Source organism: Silurus aristotelis (genome assembly GCF_946808225.1).
Source record: "Silurus aristotelis genome assembly, chromosome: 7".
NCBI lineage: Eukaryota > Metazoa > Chordata > Actinopteri > Siluriformes > Siluridae > Silurus > Silurus aristotelis.
In genome coordinates this window covers 23655397-23674322 of record NC_139580.1, presented here as the reverse complement: position 1 = coordinate 23674322, position 18926 = coordinate 23655397, and the positions used below count along the sequence as shown (strand labels likewise).

The window sequence follows — 18926 nt, the reverse complement described above, 5'->3', positions numbered from 1 at the left end:
GAAGAAAGGAACAGGAACATTGGTCACGTGTACCTTATACCATATAAATCAGCCTGATTTTGCCTGCTACAATTTTACAACTCTGCCAAAAACCATGCTAGGTTTAATAATTAAATTTCAAACAGTGTCAATGATGTGAACTTTGAGGTTATATGAGCACAGGCTCATCATTTTAAATGCCTTGCTTTAATTGACTTTTGATTTGACATGCACCGTGTGTTCAGATTGCCAATTCTGGAACAATTCAAAGTTGCTCCGCCTTACAGGGTGGAGAAATCACAATTACAAAAACATCCTTAATCAGACATTTGTCTTCGTAAAGCAATTCATTTTAAACAGCTGGATTTTCAATGAACTGGCTCATTTCTCGTCCATTGATTTATTCTACGCTGTGCCTTAAAGGGCCGTCGAGGATGGCTTTATAGACGAGCGTTAAGAGGACTATCCTATAGGCGGTGTCACATACAATGAAACAGAATGAGCCCTTAGACCAGAGAGCTCCAATACATCACCTAACACATTATTATTTTTCACCAGAAGAGGATATTCTAAGGAAATAATCTCACTAAGTGCTTTGACTTAGAGGTATTCTGATGATTCCCTCCCCTGCATTTGTATAATTACTCCAGGAAAGCAATGAAAAAACACCCCCCAAACCCCTTTGGCATGGACTCCATGGCTGACCAGTAAACTTGGGGGCATTTAGCATTTATGCTCACCCTTAGCAGCCCACTGGGTTTGAAAGAGGAGGTAGAAAGCTGATAATTACAGTGAAGCTTATTGGAATTGAGACCTCCCATGAAACCAAAAGCTGTGCTGAATTAATAAGGCTTTGGGAGGGAGATATTTTCACTCGCAAAGCAGGAGCAGGGATTTAATCCCTTCCTGGATGGAGAGACAGAGGTTCGACACACTGGAGATACAAAATAGCATGGACTTGGATCTACATTTGCTGTGCATTTTTCATGTTTAAGAAGAACGTGAATCATATTTAAAATTTTGCCGTTTACAATGAACCTTTGGTGTTGATTTAAAGCACAGGAAAAGATTTTCCTCCACACATGAATGACTATAAAACCCAGAAAACTGAAAAATAATGAAAAGTGCAACATTTATTACAAAAATATACTGCATTATTCAAACATTTACATTTAGCGAACGTACCACTATTAACATGAACAGTCAATGATCACATTAAATGACTGCAAATCAAACAATATAAAATATTTTGTACATTTTGAAAAAAAAATCTGTTTAATATTATTGAGATGTTGCACATCAAAATGACAAAATTCTTCAGCAGGCATGTTGAATGTTTCTGCTATATCAGTATCTGCTGTATGATCAGTATGCACTCAGGTTTATCATTCAATATTTACTGTAGAAGTGGGAATACAAAGCAAATGGTTTTAATTACAATTTGTCTTGTTTCAAAATAGTTTCAACTTGTTTTTGAGTTTCAAAATATCTCTATTTCTTATGAAGAGCCTGGAACACATTTCAGAAACTTATCATGGTATAAAGTTGGTTTGCTGCCTAAAAAGTAGTTTGGTTCCCTTTTATTGTTACTATACATTCATATTTGTAAACACCACCAGATTAGAAAAGTCGAAGAGAACAGTATAAAGTTAAAAACAGTTGCATGGTACTAAATTCTCTGTTAGATTAAACATTCAGCAAAGTGTGAACCAAAAAAACTAAACACAGATAAACTATATAAACATACGTTTTGGGACAACTGACCTTCCAAGTCATATGTGGTTCTTCCCTGAACTGTTACCAGTTGGAAGCACAAATTGTATATGTTATCTTCTTATCTTAGGATGCAGTGTCCTAAATCTTCCCTTTACTTAAACTGGGAGACCCAAAACTGTTCCAGCATGACGTGCTCCTGTGCACAAAACCAGCTCCTTGGAGATAGAAGATATTGGGTGTCCTGCTGTAGAGCTCTGACCTCAACCCTATTGAACACCTTTGGGATGAGTTGGAACACTGATGCACTCCAGGTCTCCTCACCCTACATCAGTACCTGACCGTAGCTGAATGAGCACAAATCTCCGCAAGCGCTCTCCAAAATCTTGTGGAACATCTTCCCAGAAAAGTGGAGATTATATCAATAGCGAATGGGAACAAAATGTGGATTGTAATATTCAAGAAGCATATCCACATTGTATGGTCAGGTGTCCACAAACGTTTGTCCATATTGTGTATATGATGAAACACTGTTAAACCATAAAAATTTAATCATCACAGTTCAAAAAGTATTCTGAAGAACACCTGATCTAAGGAACCCACTCTGATCAAGAAGCTCAGCCTACTGTATTGCTTAAGCAGAACCTTCTTTATCTATTTGTATTGTATGCTCTGTGGAAATAAAAAAAAATAAAGAAATGTGTGCATTAGTATTTTAATAACTCGTTCCTTTTTGTCATTTCTAAAGATCATCAAGAACACATCAATTGTTTTTAAAACGACAGCGAACTGCCTATGTTCGGAAACATATTACTTTTAAAAAATTAGCCTACAAGGTAATCTAAGCAATTTTTAGAGACTTCCTCTGTCACAAGGATGCTACATTATAGCACCACCATCAGGCCAATGATCTCTCCAGCTTTTGAAGAATGCTGACTGCATCTATTTGGCAAATTTGGGGTTTGAGTTCCTTACAGCCTTTGCTTTCAAATGCACTTCAAAAGAGAATTAAAATTACAACAACAAGGACTCCTAATAATTGATCTCGGAAGAGCATCTTAATATGTATTAAAATAACTGTAGTGGTAATTCACGTAAAACACTGAGGCAACTATAAATTCGACTTGGCCAAGCCCTCGAATTTGTTAAAACATAAATTCATAACAATGTATCACTGGAAAAAAAACACTAAAAACCTGTAAATATTAATCACCTGAAAACTTGACGAAAGATGAATACCGATGAACACTAGGTTCCTAATTGACCGGTGACGGTCAGCAATGCATTATAAAGTTATAATCTCATATCTGTAAGTTAGTAGGCTCAATGGGCATAAGTATGTCATCTGATCCGATCCTTTGATTAAACACCAATGCTCATTTATACAGATCTTTAGTAAAGCTCACTTTCCAACCATAAAACCAGTGATCTTACAACAACATTAGTAACATGAATTTTAAATAATAAAACTGAACTCAAATCAGACAAACTTGATTTTACTACCCCTGGAAATAAGGCTTAATGATTAAACGTAGAATATTTTACTCTGCTTTCCATTTTTCCGTATAATATTACTCATAAAAATATTCACAGCCTGCAGTACCAACACGCTTACTCAGCTTCATCATTAGCTGATGATTAAAAAACAGGAAACAGAACTGTAGTGAGGAGCTGTTCCTAGAACAAAAATGTTCAATGCATTTGGCTCGTCTTGATTACGTGTAAAAGTGATTTTAGTGCCTCATCTCAACCTCCCAGCCATTCCTACGAGATTATCAGGACGACCTGGTGTGAACCGCTGGTCGCTTCTCCTCAGCACTCTAGACGTGACTAACCCACATTGGTTGAGCTGGGTGAGATCATCTCGCGTTGTGATTGTCCTTCTGCAGCTTTCCGATGCTCTCCTGTAATTTCTTTGTGAAAAGGTGACTGGACCTTCCGCAGTATGTATGCAGGGTATTCTTCAGTTTTTCCTCTAACGGCTTAAGCAGAAAATTGATTGCATCTTCTCCAAAAGGATACTGAACAGAGAAGAAAGACAAAAACATGTTAGACATCAACAGCAGAAAAAGAATCAGCACTATGACTAAAACGTACAGTGCAAAACTTGTTTTCAGTTTCAACCTTACACCATGAAGCTAGCATTTACTCCCATACACCATAAAGAGTTATAAAAAAAACACTATTTCACATACCTACAATGAATTATTCAATCAATACAGTAAAACCAACAGGAAAGGTGCACCATACGGACAAATGTTACGGGATACCTGACTTTTCCAGCCTTATGTGGCTCTTCCCCAAACTGTTACCACAAGATTGGAGGTACACAATTGTGTCTGGTGTCTTTAGATGTGGCATTAAAATTTCCATTTCATTCAAATTTCAATTTCCATAACAGACCCAAACCTGATCCAGCATGACAATGTTGCTGTGCACAAAGCCAGCTCCGGTGAATCATAAAAATTCAGGCGTCCACATACTTTTGCCTATATGATGTATGTGGATATTAGAGTGAGTGAGTATTATCCAGGTGCTGGTAGTGCGAGTCTGCCTCGCGAGAGAGGTGTTTGAGGAGAAAAACAAAAGATGAGAAACGATGACCTTAGCTCTGTCGTCATATATATTTGTTTGCTCTTTCTCTCTCTGAGCACGGAGCTGTGCATGTCCAGCCATAAGCAGACACAAACAGCAAAGGGAAGTGGAAATAAAACCTTATTAAAACGCTCATGTGTGCACATGTCCCGGGTCTTCTACATTCTCTAAACCAGTTGTTCTCAAAATGGTACCCGGGGACCCCCAAAGGGTCTATAAGAAATGGCCAGAGGGATGAATTTGATTACAGCACTAGATCAAATCTATTACATGTATCATTAGCTCTTATAAGCTATTACTGGACTGGTCACTTGAACTGAATGAGTTTTATCGAAAGCTCGAGAACATACAATCTATAAATAATACAGTATTAATAAGTACAAATAAAATGAAATCTATCTCTACAGTAAGGATTCGTGGCTATAAAAAAGTTTGAGAAACGAAGTGATGTACTGCCAAGATATACACTAATAACAAATGTTTATCAAGCTATATATCATTGGGTAACATCGCTTTTCTCGTCCTGCATTGAATTGATCTATAAGTCCTGCTTTAAACTTCTTATCTCCCGGAATAGGAAAATGTGCTTTTATAACCTACAGAGTAAATAAAATAAAATGACCTTTTTTATGGGGCCTCATTTGCTTTGGGCTTTTGCTTGGTATGAGATCACTAAAGAGTGCAATTTTTTATTATCAATGATAGAACGCACATCATGCCTTGATGAAGCCGAGTTTATGGTCTCCTATTGATTTTCATGGGAAGGGTGGAGGTGCTGGATGCTGCCTTGCTTTCTACCAGTCCCAAACGCAACAACGGTACTAAAGATTTTATAGTGCTTCTGTTAGACTTGGCACGGTAATGGTTGGGGTCTTTCACTGCCAACTGAACTCCTGTCTCTGTTAGTGTGTCTATAGGGAGTATATGCTGTCATGAGATACTGAGGCCTGACACCCTAGTGCACTCAGTGATGAGGAAGAACAATATAAGTACAGAATTGGTGCAAAGGGACCCTTTTAAACCAAGACACCTGTGATAGACAAGATGATATAATATTGTAGCTACTTTAAAGCGACTCCAAACCTGATTGCTATAGTCATTCTCTCATTTTTGCAAATGCTCTGCATGGCCAAACAGCGAATGTGGGCTTGACCTTCCTTCCATACACAGAGCATTCAGTTGAATCATGGGCTTCACCTAATGACAGACCTCATTTAGCTAATGGTCCAAAATGCTTCCTCCTCTGTCAAGGGCAAAGGGGTCTTGCCTGGCAATAATGACCAGAGACACAGACACACACTCTTTCTCCCTCTGCTAATAAAATGAACAAGGAATTGACCACTTGCTACAAGAGAAGGAAAAAAAAGTGACTTCCAAACCTCAAACCCTGACAAATGAGAGTGGGAGGTTCTGAGGATGAGAAGGAGCGGAGATGGGAAGAAGGGAGTGTTGGTTTTAAAGATTAGCGCATTAGGAGCGATCGTTGGCCCCGATGAGGCCGACAGAGATTAAGTCCAGAACACGATGGCGCTGGCAAGCTGGCAGTCTAAGTTAAGAGAGCTATTGATTTCTAGCCCTCAGCTACAGAGCAAATTCTCCCACTCATTCCAAAACAAATCCTCTTAACCTGGAGATATAACCACACAGATGTTAATGTTTAGAGAAATCACCACACCACATATCGAAACCAAATACTGACAAGACCAATCTGTAGGGGGCGAATGACCTGAAAAAGACGCTTTATGTCTGACAGTAAAATGAACGTTCAATACATTTGTAAACCCTGAGTGCTTTAAAGTCGGAGTTGAAAGGGTTTGGGTGGAAACAGAAAGAAATGATAATGCCGAGTGAGAGTTGATGTGGCAGACCAACAAAAGCCTATAGGGCGACAAGCACAGGTGTTCGATCTGAAAAATATTTGCAAGAGCAATTCCAGATCCCTTCGTTTTGCAGCCCATACTGTGCTTTCATTATGAAGAACATGAGCACAAGCCAGACGAGATTTTGCTTGAAGGAACATCAATATGGCCTTTTACAAATTAACCACTTTTAATTAGATTTTGTCCTGCTTTGATGAAAGTAGTGAAAAAGCATGATACTTGTCCCTTGTGTTATTCAACACCACCATTTTTATTTTCTCATGATGACGTATTGTTTGACCAGATTAATTTTTTTAAGCAAGAGCTTACCTTCTGAATGGCTTCATAAATAGCTCGGAATGCAGGCTGCTTGTCATCGTGGTAAACGCCTCGATTGCCGTGGAGAATGTGAACCCCGTGTTGCTCAGCAGCAGCGCAGTTGCTGCCGTATATGCAGTGGTCCGGGCGGTAATTCCAATGGCACGGGAATACAAACAGGCTTTCTGTGGGCCATTTAATCAGCAGTCAATACACGTGTTTGTTTATACATCAGTCCTGAAGTGACTAAAGCATCGCCTGAAGAAAAGTTGCATTCATGTTTTTGCCATCTGGCGTGTACATCTGCTTACAATAATTTGGAAATCAATAATCACTTTCGGGGAGGGAGTCTGAAACTACTGGAGACACATAATTAACATTATACTTTGTCCAAATTAACACGGCCTCGGAGACAAACTACATCTGTAAAGTACGTAATTCAATTTAAATACCAGTGACTTGTTGGGTTCAAGCTTTAAGCGTCCTCCAGGGCTACACATCAAATGGCATGTGATACAGTACCTGGATTGTAGTGGAAGATGATGTTGAGGAGGTCTTGGTCCCCCCATGTAATGTTAAGCTTGTATTTCTGTAGTAGTGGCATAAGCAACTCCTTCCAGGTCAGATGAACTGTCGTCATATCGTTCTGTTCGAACAATGCAGAAAACTTCATCAATCCTTTTTTTTTTCAGAAATAATGTCATAGTAAACAGTGATATCTCCAAATCTGGCTTCCAGAGTGTGATTAACATTTGGTCATTTGATAAGCAGCGATCATCACAATCAAACAAAGTAGCGTTTTCACTTTTTCGTGTCTGGCTGAATTGACACTGATATGCCTTTTAAAATAATATGGCTTCTTCCTATTTAAAAAAAAAAAAAAAAGAGAGCATGATGAAACACTTTCAGCAATGAGGAAATCCGAGAATTTAACTTGCAGAGTAGCAGTGACCTCTGCTGGTTAAACCCCTGTTCTCACCTCAAATATTTCTTATAACATGCAGCATGCTTCTTTAATACACTGATCAGGCATAACATTATGACCACTTGCATAAAATTGTGTTGATCCCCCAAACCAGCCCTGACCCATCGAGCATTAACAGAATTAACTGAGCTGCATTAATTTGAGCTACAGGAGCTACAGGATCTGTTGGATCGGACCACACTGGGCCAGATTTCGCTCCCCACGTGCATCAATGAGCCTCGGCCACCCATGACCAGTTGCCCGGTTCACCACTGTTCCTTCCTTGGACGATTTTTGATAGATACTGACCACTGCAGACACCCACAAGAGCTGCAGTTTTGGAGATGCCATCACAATTTGGCCAATTTGGTCAAATTCGTGCAAACCCTTACGTTTGCCCATTTTTCCTGCTTCTAACACATAAACTTTGAGGATAAAATGTTCACTTGCTGCCTAGTAATATCCCACCCACTAACAGGTGCCATGATGAAAAGATAATCAGGGTCATATTGTTAAATCATCATAATGATATGCATGGTCAGTGTATATACAAATGACCCGATAAACTCACACACACATATACCTTGAAGTGTTTGGCTCTGATGCGTGTCATATTCATTAGCATAACTCCAGAGTTGACACCAGTTTTGCCATAAAAGGGGTGCCGTGCAAAACGGCTATACCAGGCGATTCTCGGCTCCTCGTGCTCAGGTGCCATGGCAGCCATGTGACTGCTATTAAACTGGGTGAGAAAGTTCCAGATCTCCTCAACGGGCTGCAGGAACAAGATGTCTGTGTCCACGTAAAGTAGCGAATCCACCTCGGTTAAGATCAGCTAAGAGAAACAACAAGATAGTCAACTGCTGAACACAGGATGAGTCGTTACAAATATTTGTTTAGAAATACAAGCAATTCAAATGAGCTGCTTAATCCCTCTACTTAATTCAGCAGACATGTCCCTCATTTCAGCCTGATTTGTCTATGTTTGCATAATCTCCAATCTTGTTGTCCTCAAGCAGACTCATTGGACTGATAGGATGATGTGCAGGTCCACAATCAGATTACCAGGATTGAGGGATGAAACACTCACAGGCAGGAAAAGCCTCTGGGAAGCACAAGGTTTAAACAGTCTCTTCCATTCCTTGGCATTATCGCTGGGGAAGGTGATGGGGTAGGTAGTGTAGTTAAATTTAGAACGGACCCTTCCTGGCCATGACTCCAACTGGCAGAGAACAGACACAAAGCTTAATCATTAACACCTCCTTGCACAACCAAATGAGATTTTTTTCCCCTTCTTCTCTCTTTTGCCAATTAATTTCCCGCTCTTTCAGTCTTATGCTTCAATGATAGCAAAAGATGGAGGAAGACTCCAGCGACACTCATTAAGTTTTCAAGAGAAATTTTAATAAAAATTGTGTTTGAAGGCTAACTAGGGATATTTTAGCACTTCTGACCTCAATCATACTTTTTCGTTTTATATAAAAAGAAATATTGGCGAACACGTGAAAAAGAGAATATAAATTAACACATGCTGAATGAAGGAATTTGCCTGAATGGCCACACATGCCATGACCCTGATTAAAATGATCGTGATGGATGTTCATTTCGAACCAATAGTAACAAAAATATTACAATGCAATATTTAGTTATTACATTAAATGAAAAAGATTTCAACATCAAAACGACTGTTCCTGAAGATCATTTGCTCCTGAACCTTTTAAACTACATAATTATTTTTTGTAGTATCGCAATGTAAAACTAAACGTGTCAGTAACCGAGCAAACAAAGGCGTGCGTACGTTCGCTTGAAAACAAACAACAAAAACACCCTGACAGTAATGTAAGCAGTGAACTCACAACATCTCTGAAACTAGAATGGAGCTCATCTTCAGCAAAAATGTGAAAGTGGAGAGTTCTCTGACTAAAGAGAACGGCAGACTTCAGCATAGTAAGAGTCTCCTCCAACCTCGGGCCACAAGCCACCACTGCCAATCTGACCGGCTCGGCTCGGCCCACCTTCGACACCTGGGACGACGTCCTATCCACAGGATACCTGCAAAAGAGCACAACGGCGAGGACCAGGTGAGCTGGTGCTTATCTAATCAGAGACGGCGAGACAGGTTGAAAAGATGATCAAGGGCCAAGTGGTCATTTCTCTGAGGTAGCACTAATGAGGAAGGACAGGATAGAAGCAAGATTTAGAGAATGCCTTGACAAATAGCAATCTAACGTTGGTCTAAACTCACAACCAATGTTCAAGTCAACCCATCATACCTACGAGCCGACTCCATAAAGCAGTTCTTTCCACAAACATCACGGGGCAGTCTCCAATAGGGATTCCAGTGTGTGACAGACACTGACTTACACCTGACGGAATGAGAAACATAGGCTCTACATCAGGCGTGATGTAGAGCACTTCACAGTTTAGTGCTCAACCTCAACTAACACATCTGCTTCAACATCTAATCTCCAAGTGGGATGAATGACATATGCATGTACTCCACACAAATTTCTCTTTTTTTCTTCCTGGATAGCAATTAAATTCTCCTTTTTTTAATAGATCTGCTTTGCTACCATGAATGGCCAGAGCTTTATTGCTGAAAGATCTGGGCTAGGTTTAGCTGACAGCCCACACACTTACTAGGCTTTAAAGTGTGGAAGTATAGAGACAGAGCTAGCAAGCATTTTATATATAGCAAATACGCTATAAATGTGTTATAACCCAACAAACTTTGGGTGTTTCGTGCATAATTGGATTTGCTTTGCGAGATATTAAAGTACAGTCATAGTTAGCAAGAATGCTAATCAACCAAGAAACTAGCAACTAGTCTTAGCATTCTAAAAACAAGGCAAGGCTAACTAGCTAACCTTTGCTAGACAGGTTTTGTGGGGGGGGAATGTTTACTTTGAACCAGCTATATATATATATATATATATATATATATATATATATATATATATATATATATATATATATATATATATATATATATATAATGTATGTGTGTGTGTGTGCTTTGTCCTTGCTAGTTACTAGCTTGCTAGCGCTACCTGTGCTCGGACTGAGGCTGGCTGAGGCCTCGGGAGCGCACCCCCGGCTGGCGGAGCGGCTCACGCCACGCGGCCTCGGTCTCCAGCGAGGACGCAAGCTGCTCGAAGACGTAGAGCACGGCCACGAACACCGAGATCACGCACACGGATACGAGACGGACGTGTCGCCGCATTTCTTCTTCCGTGGACTTGCTGAGGTCACGCCATGGCTGGAGGCTCTGGCGACGCGAGTACAAGCGAACATCGTCCGGAACTCGGGATCTCCCTCCTGGAGCTCGGCCTGCTGCGCTCCTCGTAGTGCGGCTAACGCTGGCGGATCAGCGCCACGCTGCAGCACTCAGTCCCGTTTACACACATAACGAAGTCAACATATGGTGAAATACTTTGCTTTTTTTTTTGTATTTATTTATTTGGAAATGCAATATAAACCTCACTCGAGAAAACCACAGCAAACTTTAGAAACCCTTGGCATGTAAAAATGTATAAACGATTTCATATCCTTTATGAGAAACATGGCTTTTATTTAATAATAATAAAAAAAAAAAACATTCAATCTGCTTCTTTACAAACACAAACCTGGAAAATAGATCTACAGTTTTCCTATCAAGCACTCTAACCAATATAGTTTTCTAAAAAAAAATTGCTTTTGAGTTCATATTGCAAAAGTGTGACTTATGAGGGAACATCATGGGGAACTACAATGGCCTGGGGGTTAGCACACAGTGCAGTGCATATATCATCATATCCTAAAGAGGCATTTCAACCTTCTTCAGTAACATTCACGGCATCTCGCACGAATGCAAGGACGCGCACCTGCTTTATAATATCCGTCTGTTAGAAGACATGGTGGTGATGGACATACAGAAGACAATGGAAGAAAAAAAACAAAAAAAAACATCCCATAACACCATAAGGTTTACAAGCTGATCAGTAGCCCCTGGTCTCCTTTTGAATCCTTTTAGATCACCGAAAAACAGATCACACAAGTGCAGTGGAGCAAAGGAAAAAAGCAATAGAACAATTGATAAAATATAAAACTAATACTTGATAAAGTAACTAGAATTTCCTCGAAACATGAAAACTTTTAGATACCAGATACTGCATCCGATCTTTTATAACCACAAATCATTACTTATAACATAGGGATGCATCAATACCGTTGAATCCAGACCGTGTATGAGTACGGGTTTTTGGTCATCGGTGTGATAGCAAAATCGATGCACCTAGTAATCTACCTAGTATTATCTGAGACAACGTCAACTTTCGTGTTTTTGCTTTCAATTTTGAGATTTATGTTCACGTAACCAGAGCATGCAGATTAGCGTCAGCAAAAGTGGTCATGAATAACCAGGAGTTGCGAATTGTACCTTGACCTGCAAAGTGTGAATCCTGGCGAGCAAAGGGGACAGGAAGTGTGCGTGTGCATGCATGTGCCGGTGCTCGCAAAATCGAAGTGCTCTTGTGTCAGGATTGTTGATTTCTCTGTGCCCGCACAATTCACGCTACCCTGCGTTTGTTTTTAATGACCACGTTTGCTGATGTGTACAGACCGGCTATGTTTGCACACTGCCTAAACGACATGCTCTATCAGGTTTCTGTTTTAGTATTTTCACAGAGCACCGCTTGAATCACAGATCAAGAAATAAATCCAGGAATAAGTTGTCAGTTCGTTATTATGGCAACATGCGCTAGGCTTACGGCACACAGCATCACGTGGTAACAGAAGCTGGTATTGGAGCATTTTTTTTTTTTTTTTTTTTTTTTTTTTTACAAGTATGAGTAAATAAGCATGGCATCAAGCTTAATACCAGTATCCATACTGATGCATCCCTAATCAAAAACTCTTCACATTTATATTCTGTAAACTTTCCACTTTTATGAAACTCACACCGAAATATTCCTCATTGCAAAATGAACAACACAAACAATGCTGAACATCACAATATAATGGCCGTATACTCTGTTATTGGATCTCAAGCTCAGTCCTCGTATGTGTTTTCCTGGATCAAAGACCACTCACCCTGAATCTCATCCAGTTTCTTATTTTATATATATATATATATATATATAAATTGCCAGTCAGGTAAGATAGAGCTTGAAAAGTACAACTTAGTACATTCTCTTTACTTCCAGACACACATCAGTAACTGTCTTTGAGCCAGAAAGTTGTTCTGTGAGTTTAGAAAGCATGTGACGTTGATCAGAACAATCTCATCAGCAATATTCTTCAATCACACTGACAGTTGCGCTTTAGATGGGCAGTATTGTAACTCCTTGCTACTCAGCTGAGATCTTCCTATGATCTTAGTGCAGTGACTGTGGGGATACTCCAAGCCCCATTCAGTCCAGTCAGAAAGAAGGAGTAGGGATATGTGCAGGGAAAAACTTTTGACCTTCAGTAAAATAAGGGTGGGTTTTTTTTTTTCCCAGAGGCTAGTGTGCTTCTCCATTGACTGATGAGCCTTCACCCCGAGGTGATGATGACCTGGAGACTGCTCTTTCTGTGTTATCTGAGCTGGAACCACTTTGGCTGCGCAGATCTGCTGACGTGGCTGTGGAGGAGGATGAGCTTGTGGAGGAGGATAAGGGCTTTGCTTTCTCCTTAAAGTCTGTGATGATGACTGTCAGGTCTCCCACTGTGACTTCTAAGTGCTGTGCACTGCTTCTGTCGACGTTTTTTAACCTCGGCCTGTAGAAAGTAAAAAAGAAATAAATTAAAATGGTGTTTATAAGTTAATCAAATAGGAAGCGATTCGCATTTCTAAACAAATCAAATAGTGCACTCTTGCACAACATTTTAATAAACTGGAAAACTTGAAGCCATTTTTTCCATTACAATCTATTATAATCAAAGCGCTTCTGGAAATTCCAGTAACCCGGCTGCTGTAAATGGAATGCAGTTGCTGGATTGAACCTTAAGCAAGATCGAACATTGTGCCAATCATAACAAAACAAGATTAAACATTTCCTTTAGCATTCTCCGAACAAAACAATCTTAAGCTGATGTCATGCGATATTCCAAACAACACGGGGGTCTGAACCTAATCGAAATCCCCTACCTCATCTTTTTGTGGCTGTTCTTTTTCATTGCTGGCTCCCTGTCGTTTCTGTCCTTCTCCGTCTTTTCCTTCTTCTCTTTTTTGGGTTGTGTGGGCGAAGCGAACTGCGGAGGTACTTGCTGAGCCACAAGCTGTGAAACGGCACGAGGTTTCCTGGAAGAGGGTGTTGGATGAATAATGATGATGACATCATGGAGAGTGTAAAGTCAGGACTAATGGGGTCATTAGTGGTTAGCACTAAACAAGGGGTTGTATTCCAAATCCTGATGCCTCAAAATGCTGGGATCTCACTATGCTGCTTCTCTGCTTCTGGCAATACAAAAGACCAAGTTCCTTTTTTGTCTTATTAACTGGATGATTTGGGGGAAAACCTCTTAAAATGTGTGTGTGTGTGTGTGTGTGTGTGTGTGTGTGTGTATGTACTTATTTTAAGACTTCGGAATGAGTTCACGAGGCATTTTTGTCCTAAAAGAAGATCTGAATGCTATGATATCAGAAGAATAGTCTTGCACGCTATCTGAAACAGCTGACGCTGGCAACGCACAAGATCTCATGGTCCAAAATATTTGAAGTGCTTTATGGCTACAGGCTGCCCTTTAAAGCCCGGTGGACTACAATGACTGTTGTTATGAGAGCAGTTATCTCACTTACTGTGGGAATCTATGTGGTAGAGGTTTTTTTTCTCCTCACTGCTACTTAGTGAAAGTAAAACACACTCATACTGCATAGATGTGCTGAGGCACTAATGTGATTAAGAGCTCAGTAAAAGCTCTTTCCACACCATGCACATTGCTTTAATTAAATCAGTTTCTTGTAGACATTCACCAACTGCCAAAGACACGGGTCCTTTCGGCTTCCTTTACTTTATACCTACTTATGTTTAATAGAGCAAATGCTCTTATGCTCTAATTAATTCAAACACGCCACACATTTATAAGGGGATTCAAAACCAAGCAAATATGCACTACATTGACAAATATACAGAGACACCAGACTTTTCCAGCCATATGTGGTTCTTCCTCAAACTGTTACCACAAAGTTACACAGTTTTAGGATATAGGATGCCTTTGGATGAGGCATCATTTCATTTCCTTTTACTTGAACTAGGAGCACACAAACTCGGCACCAATGAAGAACTGATTTACATGGGTTGGAGTGGAAGATCTTGAGTGGCCTACTATAGATCTCTGACATCCACCCTATTGAAAACCTTTGGGATGAATTAGAACCCTGACTGCACCCCTGGCCTCCTCACCACACATCAGTAGGTGGATGAATAAGCACAAAACTCCAAAATCTAGTAGAACATCTTCCCCTACTAATGGAGGTTTTTTAAGATTATAACTGCAAAAAAAAGACTTAAAGATCAACAAACTTTTGTCCATATAGTGTAACCTACAGGTAGCAGGCATTTGTTTTTATGCATAAAATAAAGGATTTTTTTTCCCACCCCTACACAGAGCACTACTCTAGTAAGCAAATATACTATTCAGGATACATACAGTCAGCGATAGTAACTGAATAATCCAAATAAAGTTGTAAGCTGCCAGTCAGAGATCTGAGTGTTAAGAGAATATTTTTGTGAATGTGCCATTATATCTAGAACTACATGCTGATGCAAAGTCATACCATGTTCAGCATAGCATGTCTACAGTAATGTTAATCATGTCTAAAACATGAAGTCCTTAAAGACAGATTGTGGCAATGAATGTCAGGAAAGATCTGAGCAGAACATGGGAAAAAAAAAATGGAAAATGTATGATTTAATAGATAGACCAATTCATAACCGACATGTAAAAATAGACAAACAACTTTATTCATTCCAAAAGGTGGGAATGACTGAGCACTTGTGACCGATCGCTGTTCACCACTGTTTCCCAATGACCAAAAACTGATTTCCGGTTACCCAATTACAATCCACTGATCGCTGCTGTTCCAACGACCAATCATTGATCACCACTGTTCTCCAGTGACCAATCACTGATCACTGCTGTGACCCAGCACCCAATGACTGATAACCGATTTCACATTGACCACAGTTTTTTTTTCCCCAATGGACAAAAACCGATCACCAATGTTCCCCAAAAACCAATCACTGACCAGCGGTTTCCCACTGACCAATCACTGATCTTTGCTGTTCTCAACCCCCTAATAACTGATCACCGGTTTCCCAATCTCCAAAAAATTTTTTCCATGTGCATAAAATCTGATCACCACTGATAACTGCTGTTTCCCACCGACCAATCACTGAACACTGCTGTTCCCAAACAGTCAATTACTGATAACCACTGTTCCTAACGACCAATTACTCATAACTGCTGTTCCCCACGACCCATCACTATTCACCAGGTGGTCAGACCCTACACCTCTTTTCTCCTTATTTAAAATACTTCAGTGACATTTACAGGTAATGTACTGTTTATAAGTAAATTCCTCCTGCATTTCCTTGCACAACTACTTTATTTTTTGCCTCGATAGTAAGCACTTTTGTTTACTTTATGGTACCTTCTTTTTCTTTCAGCTGCTCCCATTGGGGGTCGCCACAGCGGATCATCCGTCTCCATACCCCCTTGTCCTCTACATCTGCCTCTTTCACACCAACTACCTGCACGTCTTCCCTCACCACATCCATGAACCTCCTCCTTGGTCTTCCTCTTTTCCTCCTTCCTGGTGGCTCCATCCTCAGCATTCTCCTACCAATATAATTCATGTCCCTCCTCTGCACATGTCCAAACCATCTCAATCTCGCCTCCCTCACCTTGTCACCAAAACGTCCAACATGCGCTTTCCCTCTAATAAGCTCATTAAAACATTCGAATATATGAAAAGATACATTATATATTATATATTATTATAAATAAAAAGCTATTACTTTTGATTCTAAATATCCTGAGAATCCAAAACAAAAATCTCATTCATGATCCTTCAATCGGATGACTTCAAGAGGAAGAAGGCAATATGCAAATCCGTTTCTGACGTCATGCAGGGCTTGCCGAACGTGCTCGAGCTACTTTCCCATGAAAAAGGGAGAAGTTGGAAGCGCTGGTTCCAGAGTGCGTTCAGGGAATCTCAGGCCAGGAAGTGGGGAATAAAGATCTTGGGATGGGACGGCGGGCTGTTACAGAGCACAAAAACGTGGATAGAAACACGTTCACGACCAGGGGCCAAGTATCCGGTGGAGCTACCGGAATGTTTTTAGGGAGGAAACCGGAGGAAACGCACAAGGACCATGGGGAGACGTGGTGCTGAACCCTCGAGACCGCTGTTTAAGCTACAAATCATTACCTAGAGCAATAAAGTGAAGACTTCTGAGCACTCAGGATCGTTGTATATAAAGAAAGAAAGTACGGGGGGCTGAGAGTGCGGGTCGGACGGGTCGGTTCCGGGCTCTTACCGTGTGGATGTGCCCTTTCTAACGTCGCACATCATGCACTTGAACGCCTCGGCGGAGTTCCTGAAAGTGCAGACGCTACAGTCCCAGCAGCCTTCGTCTGACGACGGCTTGCAGTGCCTCTTCGGCCTTAAAACAAAACACAAAAATAAAAAAAAAAGACACAGGGGAATAGGGTTTTTCACACATTCACACACATTAGAGACATGTGTCAAACCGGTGTCCGGGTTGTTGCTGCGCAGCCCGCGGAGCACCATCGCCTGCTCATGCCGCTAATGGTTGCTGAAACAAAACAAGCTATCCGCCATGTACGGCTGTGGTGTGAGGCGCCCCACGCCTCACGAATTACACACACAAGCAACAGCGCCTCGGCTTTTTCACGGTGCTGCCACCGCGCTGCTCCCGTTACCTTGTCGGACTCTTCTTATCGCCCATATTTTAGACAGGATGGAGCAGAACGGAAAGTGTGCAGAAACCCGACCCCGAGACTCCCGCGGCACCACCGCGCTCCAGCTGTCGCCAAAACTCCAGGCGGAAGTCGGTCACGTGGTGCGGCAACCAGCCAATCACGAGGTAGACTCGTAGCAAGTTAGGGAAACAGTGTGGCGACTGAGACGTGGGAAATTCTGTCCGGAGAGATGTGTGAGATCTGGAGCTCTCACAAACCATACATGAACTTTTACATGAACTAACTGGAGGTAAAATACTTAATGTAGGTCATCATGAATGAATTAAGATGGTGGTGAGTTTATAAAATAATCTATAATATACAATTTGTGAAAAAGTTATATACATGCATAATAAAAAAGTAAAAAAAGGAGTATATACATATTTACTTACAAAAGTATGCATGCTTTTCCATAAATTGTATTTCATAAATTTCAATGTTTTCATATATAAATATTTAATCTTTCATATAACCCCCCCCCCCCCCAAAAAAAAAAAAAACAAACAACACAAACAAACAAACAAACAAACAGTCTTTCAATGTTGTGAAAATAAAATGACTTATTTCACTTTTAAATATTTTGGAAATGTTATTTATTAATTCATTCATCTTCTCCCGCTTATCCGTAATTCGGGTCGCGGGGGCAGCAGTCTAAGCAGATTCCCCAGACACTTCTCCGTGTCCAGGGATCGGCCCCCGCCTTCGACTGCTACCCAATCCTCTCAGCACCGGTCCCTTACGGTCCCTCCTGCAGGTGGTGAGCCGACGGGAAGGCGGCCCCACGTCGCTCTGACGTCACGGTCCTTGATTTTATTTTCTCGTAAGGGTCCTCTGGAGAATAGAGGGTTAAGGGCCTTGCTCAAGGGCCCAAGAGTGGCAGCTTGGCGATACCGGGGCTTGAACCCCCGACCTTCCGATCGGTAACCCAGCGCCTTAACCGCTGGAGCCACCACTCCCCTGTTGTTTATTAATGATTTATTTATTCTAGCAATCTCAACATGCTTTCGTTGAACTAGAACTCGAAAAAACATTGAATGAATTCACATTGTAGAAAAAAAAACAAATTCAAAGATTAATTACCTCGGCATTCCGGTTTATTTATTAATTAATAATATTAATCAAATCAATAAAAAAATCGTATAAATCACACATCACAATACATAGATAGATAGATAGATAGATAGATAGATAGATAGATAGATAGATAGATAGATAGATAGATAGATAGATAGATAGATAGATATTCTACTGAATGTTTTTAGCTTTTTGATTTGATACATGTTCATCTTGTCAAAAATTGGATATTTTAGTAACTACTGATCCGAGATTTATTTTTACACATACTACAGACTCTAGAGTTTACAGATGCAATCATAAAAAAAAAAAATCAATAAGCAGCACTTTTACTGGTAAAAACGCCTTTTTGGAGATAACGGAGAGAGTAGAATGATCAGACTGTCAAACTGATAAGAAATCTATAGTAATATAAATAAGCAATCTTTTCAAACCTGGTTAGTAGAAAAGCATGTCAAAATTCATTTCTATTTACA

General features: G+C 40.4%; 2 protein-coding genes and 1 long non-coding RNA gene across 8 annotated transcripts; 1 reads left to right on the top strand and 2 right to left on the bottom strand.

The window, feature by feature from the left end:
- Positions 1 to 1094: 1094 nt before the first annotated feature.
- Positions 1095 to 10839, bottom strand: gxylt1a (glucoside xylosyltransferase 1a). Of its 5 annotated transcripts, none has more exons than XR_014534299.1 (9): positions 10479 to 10830; positions 9702 to 9818; positions 9285 to 9480; positions 8519 to 8650; positions 8012 to 8263; positions 6987 to 7110; positions 6477 to 6649; positions 1909 to 3713; positions 1095 to 1833 (listed from the first exon to the last, which is right to left on the bottom strand). XR_014534299.1 is itself a non-coding variant. In XM_083546436.1 (8 exons), the coding sequence occupies exons 1-8, from the start codon at positions 10649 to 10651 to the stop codon at positions 3552 to 3554; spliced, it is 1329 nt and encodes a 442-aa protein (XP_083402562.1). In that variant the 5' UTR covers positions 10652 to 10830; the 3' UTR covers positions 1095 to 3551. The 5 variants fall into 5 exon arrangements, 2 of the variants coding, with proteins under 2 accessions (XP_083402562.1, XP_083402563.1); XR_014534300.1 differs by having other exon boundaries at positions 9702 to 9794; positions 10479 to 10821; XR_014534298.1 differs by lacking the exon at positions 9702 to 9818 and having other exon boundaries at positions 10479 to 10839.
- LOC310728747 lies at positions 10728 to 12999 on the top strand. Its single transcript, XR_014534318.1, has 2 exons — positions 10728 to 10852; positions 12909 to 12999. It is a non-coding gene; the product is annotated as an uncharacterized lncRNA (long non-coding RNA).
- yaf2 (YY1 associated factor 2) lies at positions 10979 to 17687 on the bottom strand. Of its 2 annotated transcripts, XM_083546511.1 has the most exons (4): positions 17338 to 17685; positions 16932 to 17057; positions 13538 to 13690; positions 10979 to 13167 (listed from the first exon to the last, which is right to left on the bottom strand). In XM_083546511.1, exons 1-4 carry the CDS (start codon positions 17361 to 17363, stop codon positions 12912 to 12914), a joined length of 561 nt encoding a protein of 186 aa, XP_083402637.1. In that variant the 5' UTR covers positions 17364 to 17685; the 3' UTR covers positions 10979 to 12911. The 2 variants fall into 2 exon arrangements, with proteins under 2 accessions (XP_083402637.1, XP_083402636.1); XM_083546510.1 differs by having other exon boundaries at positions 16932 to 17687.
- Between the last annotated feature and the right edge of the window lie 1239 nt (positions 17688 to 18926).

Excerpts from the sequence above, each read along its gene's own strand:
- gxylt1a (XM_083546436.1), bottom strand. The coding sequence starts at position 10,651 with ATGCGGCGACACGTCCGTCTCGTATCCGTGTGCGTGATCTCGGTGTTC. Across the intron at positions 8,264-8,518 it reads CCCAGAGGCTTTTCCTGCCT|CTGATCTTAACCGAGGTGGA; the intron begins GTGAGTGTTTCA and ends TGTTTCTCTTAG. Across the intron at positions 6,650-6,986 it reads CATCTTCCACTACAATCCAG|AAAGCCTGTTTGTATTCCCG; the intron begins GTACTGTATCAC and ends AATGGCCCACAG.
- yaf2 (XM_083546510.1), bottom strand. The coding sequence starts at position 17,185 with ATGGTGCTCCGCGGGCTGCGCAGCAACAACCCGGACACCGGTTTGACA. Across the intron at positions 13,691-16,931 it reads AGAAAGGGCACATCCACACG|GAAACCTCGTGCCGTTTCAC; the intron begins GTAAGAGCCCGG and ends ACCCTCTTCCAG. Across the intron at positions 13,168-13,537 it reads AACAGCCACAAAAAGATGAG|GCCGAGGTTAAAAAACGTCG; the intron begins GTAGGGGATTTC and ends TACTTTCTACAG.